This window comes from Berghia stephanieae, chromosome 5 (assembly GCF_034508935.2).
Source record: "Berghia stephanieae isolate SIO BIC M18660-M18661 chromosome 5, UCSD_Bste_1.3, whole genome shotgun sequence".
NCBI classification, from domain to species: Eukaryota; Metazoa; Mollusca; class Gastropoda; order Nudibranchia; family Aeolidiidae; genus Berghia; species Berghia stephanieae.
This window is the reverse complement of record NC_088364.1, coordinates 60,571,735-60,579,234: the sequence shown is the minus strand read 5'-3', so window position 1 is coordinate 60,579,234 and position 7,500 is coordinate 60,571,735. Positions and strand designations below refer to the sequence as shown.

Sequence of the window (7,500 nt, the reverse complement as noted above, 5' to 3'; positions counted from 1 at the left end):
CTCTCTCTCTCTCTCTCTCTCTCTCTTTCTTCCTCTCTCATATACAAATTAACACAAACACACACACACACACACACACACACACGCACACACATGTCATATTTATAGTGTTTTTCACCTGCCTTAGCTTTTCGTTTAATTCATGACTACCTACCAATATATAAATGTATCAAAACTAATTTTTTTTTTCTCTCCATTTATTTTCAGGATCGGATATCTCTGACAAGATTGGTGAGTAAAATCCACTCTTTACCTACACGTTAACGAAGATTATTGGCTAAAGTTAAGCCTGTTCACATCTGCCTTATTTTTTTTTGTTTTTGTTATTTATTTATTTTTTGGTGACATGGATTAAAACCTTATCACCTACTGGAATAAAATTGTCTCCTTTGACTCTACAAATCTCCCTCCCTCCCTTCCTCCCCCTCTTTCCCCTCATCCTCCTCTCTTGCTCTCTCTCTCTCTCTCTCTCTCTCTCTCTCTCTCTCTCTGCTCCTCCCCTTTTCTCTCTATCTCTGCCTCGTGTATGCCCGTTTATCATTCTTTCTCGTTATTCTAGCCGACGTGCACTTATTTGCAGGTCTGATAACCCAAATTCTTATGGTCTCATTGTTGCAATGGAGATTATCCTCTCAAACTGACGAATAATATTGTCCATAAAACCAATGTGAAATTAGGCCCATAATTGCGTTCTTATATCAGCCCTGCCAATATGTACACCTATATATTAACACATATTCAGAACAAAAGAATTAATTTTGTTCCGCTTCAATCAAGCCATTTTTTGGTTGCATCACTGCACTGAAAGATTGAATAGTTTTTCGTTCATTTTTTGGGGTTTTTTTTTTTGTGATTCATGGAAACAAAAAGTGTCTGGCCTAAAGCGTAATACGTCATTATAATATTCGTTGACTTGTTTGTTCAATTGTTTGTTTGCTTGTTTGATATTCTGATCTAAAGTGCAATCTTTTGTTATATTCGTTGTGTTGTTTGTTCGTTCGTTCGTTTGCTTAAACGGAATGATTTTGGCCCCAAGCGTAAAAAATTGCCATCATATACATTTAATTGTTTTTTTTTTTGTTTGTTTGTTTGTATGTTTGTTTGACTATTTCCTTCCAATCAATCTTGCTCCTGGCAATCGCTGTTGTCTCCTCTTTTGTTTGTTGCTGAATTCCATTTTGAACTTTTGACACAAAACAAGAATTGCAGCAGTTTTAGTATCAATCATCTATCAACTTCGTAATTATAATGATGATGATGATGATGATGATGATGATGATGATAATGATGATAATGATGATATTGATGATACTATTGATGATGATGATGATGATGATGATGATGATGATGATGATGATGATGATGATGATGATGATGATGATGATGATGATGATGATGAGTATATAATAATAATAATAATAATAATAATAATAATAATAATAATAATAATAATAATAATAAGAAGAAGAAGAAGAAGAAGAAGAAGAAGAAGAAGAAGAAGAAGAAGAAGAAGAATAAAGCATTTATAAAGCGTACACTTCCACTCAAAGGTGCTCACGGCGCTAATGTCTGGTGCTCGCCTATTTGCACATTTTGTTAACAGAATTGATCCATCTGCTCCCATTTGTAGTGCAAGAAACCCTCTAGCGCTACAATATTGTTTTAGAAACTCTTTATTTATACCTTGTCTCGTTTACACCTGAAATCATTAATTTGTGTTCCGCTCATCTTATGATTTATTTGTAGTGTCTCTGTCTTCCACCACCCCCCCCCCCAACCCCCTGATGCCCACGTCTGTCTGTCTGTCAATGAGAGTTGCCTTGACTTGGCCACGGGCGACTGTTCCTGTTCCTGTTCTTCTTACACTTCAATAAATCTCATCCTTTTGTTGTCGATTCTGATTCAAATCGCTCGTGGTTCATAATCACATTTACAGTCTTCTGTCCATGGTTTTACATTCGTTTTTTGTTTTTTTTTCTTTTTTTTTTGGTTTAATTTATTCGTGTTTTTTTTTGGTGTGATTTTTGTTTGTTTGGTTTCTTTGTTTGTAATGTTTTTATTAAAAAATCTTTAGAGCGGAAAAAACCTAAAATAACAACAACATAACAGCGCTTAAAGTAAAACATATAAGTTTAATAAAATACACAGTTTCATTCAGTGAAATTGATGCCTTTGGTAGAAGACAAGATACAGATTAATAACAAAATTTAAAAAAAAATGTTAATTGATAGAACATCTTAAAAAGTCTATGATGTAGTTATCTTTAAGTGTTGGAGAGTAGGGGGGTAGGGGGGTGGTGGTGGGGGTGGGGGTGGGAGGGGTTGATATTTATTAGAAGAAATATGAGAAATGATGAAGAATATAATTCATTTACGTTTGAAAAAGAAATATGATAAGGCATAGAATTCGAATAGAAACCAATTGTTCTTACTTTCAAATGGAAAAATTCTAGATTTGACAAGTTTGAAAATAAAATTGACGAGTTTTTTATAAATCTTATAATAATTATCGACATAGACGGGTAGATAAAGAAAGAAAGAGAGAGAGAGAGAGAGAGAGAGAGAGAGAGAGAGAGAGAGAGAGAGAGAAGAGAGAGAGAGAGAGAGAGAGAGAGAGAAGGGGGGGGGAGTGAAATAGAGTTGTAGAGACAGTTATTATAAATGTAAAATGATTTTAGAACGTATGTCGAACTGATTCACCCATTCATTAGGCAACCCCTAGGGAGAAAATTGGATGGTGCCAAAACCCGGCATAGGGCGTAACGTGCGTAACTTGCATCCCACCAAGACAGAAAGCAACTACAGACAGAATAACCCGTAGAACTATGTTTTCTATTGTATTTAGATATTGTACCGGTGGTAAATTGGCTTTTTGACATTTTTTGTTTTGTTTTGTTTTTGTTATTGTCTATGTCGGAGATTTTGTGTGTGTGTGGGGGGGGGGGGGGGGGGGGGGGGGGGGGGGGGGGGGGGGGGGGGGGGGGGGGGGGGGGGGGGGGGGGGGGGGGGGGGCGGCGGTATGTTTGCGTGTGCGTATTGTTTTTTTTTGGTTTTATTATTTATTGTTAATGTTTTGTTTTTATTTTAGTTATGTTTCCCCCCCCCCTCTTTTTTTTCTTTTGTTGTGTTTTTTTTTTCTTCCCTCTTCTCTTCCTTGTATTGGTCTTTTGTGTGCGTTTTGGAGGCGGGGCGGGTTTGGGTTTCCCTTTTTATTTATTATTTTTTTTTTTTTTTTGGGTTTCTTTTCATTTATTTTGTCTCAAACATAATTTATATTTGAAATGATTTGCATCATATTTTTTTCTCTCTTCTCTTCACCTCCCTGAAAAGTTTGATGGTAATGGGATGTGACATCTATAATTGTATTAAATGCGATTTATTCGAAACCGTGACATTAGAGAAGAACAGTGGATTCTATAACAAGAATTCTGTCGGTGGGAATGACGAATTTATCACGCAACAATGTCGGGGATTTTGAAAACAATCTTAAACAGCCTTCCCTTTCGCTGTTCATTCAACTGTTCATATTTTTCTTTATCTCGTGATTTAGCGTTCTGTGGCATATAATTACATATGTCGTCTATCTAAAGTTCTTTACTGTCTATTGTTTTGTTTTTTCTTGTTTTTTTTGTTTTGTTTTTTTTTTCTTTGTGTGTGTGTGTATGCGTGTGTGTGTGTGTGTGTGTGTGTGTGTGAGTGTGTGTGTGTTTTTTTGTTGGTAAGAAAAGTGAAAATTCAAAAATGAATTGAGCTTTTATTTAGAGCAATATCCATTAATTGTGCTCAACACGCTGTACAAGTGTCCCTAACCAACAGCAACGTTTAACGTGGAAAATGAGACTATAATATTACAAGTGCATTTTCAACAGACTCTCAAGGTTGCTACGAGCCAGAAACTCATTTTACACCTGAATGCCGTGAAAGAAAGTGAGTGAAGAGTCTTGTCCAAGGGTTCAAATTTCCGGGACTTTTGAGAGGGACTCGAACTTGAAATCTACCAGTCCGAAAGCGAGATTCATACCACTAGACCACTGGGCCGCGCCACGATTATTAAGTATTTACTTTCTATTAGGATGTTATGTGAAATGAATTGAAAGCGATTTGAACATCCTCTCTCTCTCTCTCTCTCTCTCTCTCTCTCTCTCTCTCTCTCTCTCTCTCCCCCCCCCCCTCCACAATCCTATACCTCTTCTTCTATGACAAAAGATAAAAATAGTTAAATTATATTTTCTTAATACATCAGATTTGGTACCCCCAACCCCTCTTACCACCCCCTTACTCTATGACAAAAGATAAAAGTAGTTAAAATATGTCATTGTCTTGATTTATCAGACTCTCTCTCTCTCTCTCTCTCTCTCTCTCTCTCTCTCTCTCTCTATCTCTCTATCCCTCTTCCCCCTCCCCAAAATAAGCCCCCGTGGAGACCTACCCTTGCATGACAACGCATGAAAGTATTTCAAACGTTGAAATGTTGATCGAGAAGATAATAACCATAACATCTTGAGTAATTGAAGTAGACAAGTTTACAGATCATTTCAGATGCTGTTATAATACCCCTTCCATATTGTATAATATATTGTGTATATGTATATACATACCACCCACAATGCTTCGGAAAATATTATTACATTTACAACAATATTGTAAATTTGAATGTAAATCTCAAAGCTGCTGGGACGGATGGCAACCCAGACTAGTCGATGTAAAGAGATTTTATCAGAGAAATCAGAGATCTGCCTTCATCCACCTCGGTGGCCTCACTCTGACTCGGCTTTGTAAAGAGATTTGGATTCTTGATGTTAATGAAATGCGACACAAACAATTATTATAATGAGAATTGTTTATGGTGTGTTTTGTAAATACGGCATATTATTTAGAGTTGTATTACAACCCGGCTGGGTGTATTTTTTGGGTATTTTGAATTCATCCGGGCATCGCATCGGGTATTGGGAAGGTTTGCGTCTGCGGTTATTTGGTCTTTTATTTTCTTCTTCTCTCTTGAGTTTTACCAATTGCTTTAATTTTAATGATAAAATGTCATTTTCTGACAGTTTGGGTATTGTGAATTAATACGGGCATCGCATCGGGTTATTGGGAAAGTTTACGTCGTCTGCGGTTATTTGGTCTTTTATTTTCTTCTTCTCTCTTGAGTTTTACCAATTGCTATAATTGTAATGATAAAATGTAATTTTTTGACAGTTTGACATATCATTAGAAGATTGCATCTTGATGGAATAAATACTTTCCAGGCTTTGGCAAATTACGTGGACACAATCTAATACAATGGTACAATAATAGAACCGATTCAATAATATGACATTGTCATTATGTTGAAATGGTCGGATAGGGTATGTAGAACATTGCATGCAGTCTGGGACATGGTAATATTACCACCTGCTGACGTTATACCGGGATGTAATTGAAGACCCGAGTTTCGGTTGATGGAATCGGGCATTTAATCAAATAATTTATTGATGTGTTTTGTTGATAATGGATTTGATTTTCCATTTTGACTTCGATGGTTGGTGTAGCCTATTTGCAATCATAATACATCGGGGGGTTGGGGCTGACATGGGGTATCCTTTTTGTACCATATTCGGCGACATGTCTGCACTTTGGATTTAATTTCTGTGTGGCACTGCAATGTCATGTAGTTTGCTTTTTCATATTTTTTTAAATTTATTTATTTTTTATTTTTTAATATCCATTTAATTTTTAGGGAAAGAAACGGGAGTTAGGGATAATATTGCATATCTGGCGTCCAATTGCTATATTTTGTTGCCCTTTTCTCTCTTTGCTTTTTTAAAATTTATTTTTCAGATTGACTTTAAAAGTCAAAAGTTCTATGTTTAAAAAGCTATTGCACATATTATTATTCTCCTTCGATTTCTAGATTATTGATTCCGCAGGATTGACTTCATCATAACGTCTAAGGTGAGAAATAAGCGACAACGTAAAGAAAAGTTTAAAGTAATGAACAAAACTGAATATAACAGCTTCGAAAAAGAACAAAACACCAATCAAGGAACGTTTCGAACTCAAAACCCTTCTTCAGCCAATAACAAAGGCGACAAAAAATAATTCATGCATCACTTGCAAGTACTTGTAGATAGGACATGCCAAATACTTCTCCGTCTGGATTCTATGTGACGTATTCTTGTCTTTATTGCTTTTGTTATAAATTAGCTGACGAAGAGTATATAGCCCGAAACGTTCCGTGTTTGGTATTTTTGTTCATCACTCTTTATAGTCCATTGCTACTTCTGCCAGCTTAGTTTCCACTGAAAGAGAAGTTTGGTAACTTCCATGGCCTAACGCGAGATCTTACACCGACGCATACGAAGTCATTAGACAAGCACGGAGAAAACAAGAGGCCATCGACAGGCGTCATTCATTAATTTGAGCAAGGATTTAAGAACGTTTCATTCAAGTAACACCCAGTCTTCATCAATCACCTCTAAGACCTCTGGCCGTATCTGTATCTGTATCTGTATCTTAGCCCCATGTGGAATCCACGGTTCGTTCATTATAGGTGAATTAGAGATAGGTGCTAATTGCAATTTCACCATTGGTTCTGCTGGGACGGCCGGACGGACGGGCAGACGGACATCATCAGAGTGGCCTTGATGAGGCATATCGCGGTGTGTCACAAAAGCACAACGGTGTTAATGATACATTAGACAACTTATGGTTGTGTTCAGGGCGTGTGTTCCCATGTGGTCAATTTTGTTGTTGAGAGATTATCAATTGATGCAATGCGTTTAAGTAAAATTCTCACATGTTCTGCCCACCAGTGTGTTTAGGTTGTTTAAGGTTTGAGAAGCAAAACTCACATTCCTCAATGGAGTATTGCGCCAAATTCAATTTGAAGCATTAGTTATGATCCCGACAGGGGGTCTCAATAGCTCAGTTGGTTGAGCACTCGCTTCATAATCAAAGGGACCTAGACCGATCCCGGGTGCAGTCGAATTTTTTTTCTGATCCCGATGTACACCCAGCAGTGACTGGGTAGATGTGTCTGTTAGATTTGGCGGAAAGTAATTTGCGACAGACTAGTGTCCTATCCAAAGGATTGTAAGCAATTGCTATCTAGGCTGAATCGAAATTTTTAAGGAGCAGTTTTGTTTTACGATTAATTAGAAATAGTCAAAATGTGGACGTTTCGGGTTTCCCCTTTGTCGGGAAAACACGATGAATGAATTACTAAAGACGAATGAGACATGCCTGTTGCTTGTGTTTGTTCATATTATGGTCCTTAATTGGGGTCGTAAAACTTAAATAGTCCCATTTGGTGAGTGGAAGAACCAAGAACAAAGATGGTTGTTGTTTTGGTGGCCAATCTGTTTGATGGCAGTAAATATACACACATACACACAACACATGTATGATTATGTGTCAAACTCCTTAACGACCGGACCATTAGGCATGCAACACGTGTATCGTTTATTACATGTAAATAAAATTGACACGCCAGATGGACATACATGTGGCTGGTTGGATC

General features: G+C 37.1%; 1 protein-coding gene across 1 annotated transcript in view; it reads left to right on the top strand.

Moving 5' to 3' along the window:
* The window catches only part of LOC144973356 (netrin receptor UNC5C-like), a gene marked incomplete in the record, with an annotated part of 308,851 nt that overhangs the window by 134,937 nt on the left and 166,414 nt on the right, over positions 1-7,500 (top strand). The window contains 1 exon segment of the mRNA XM_078915683.1: positions 208-231. Coding sequence (XP_078771809.1) covers positions 208-231 — 24 coding nt within the window.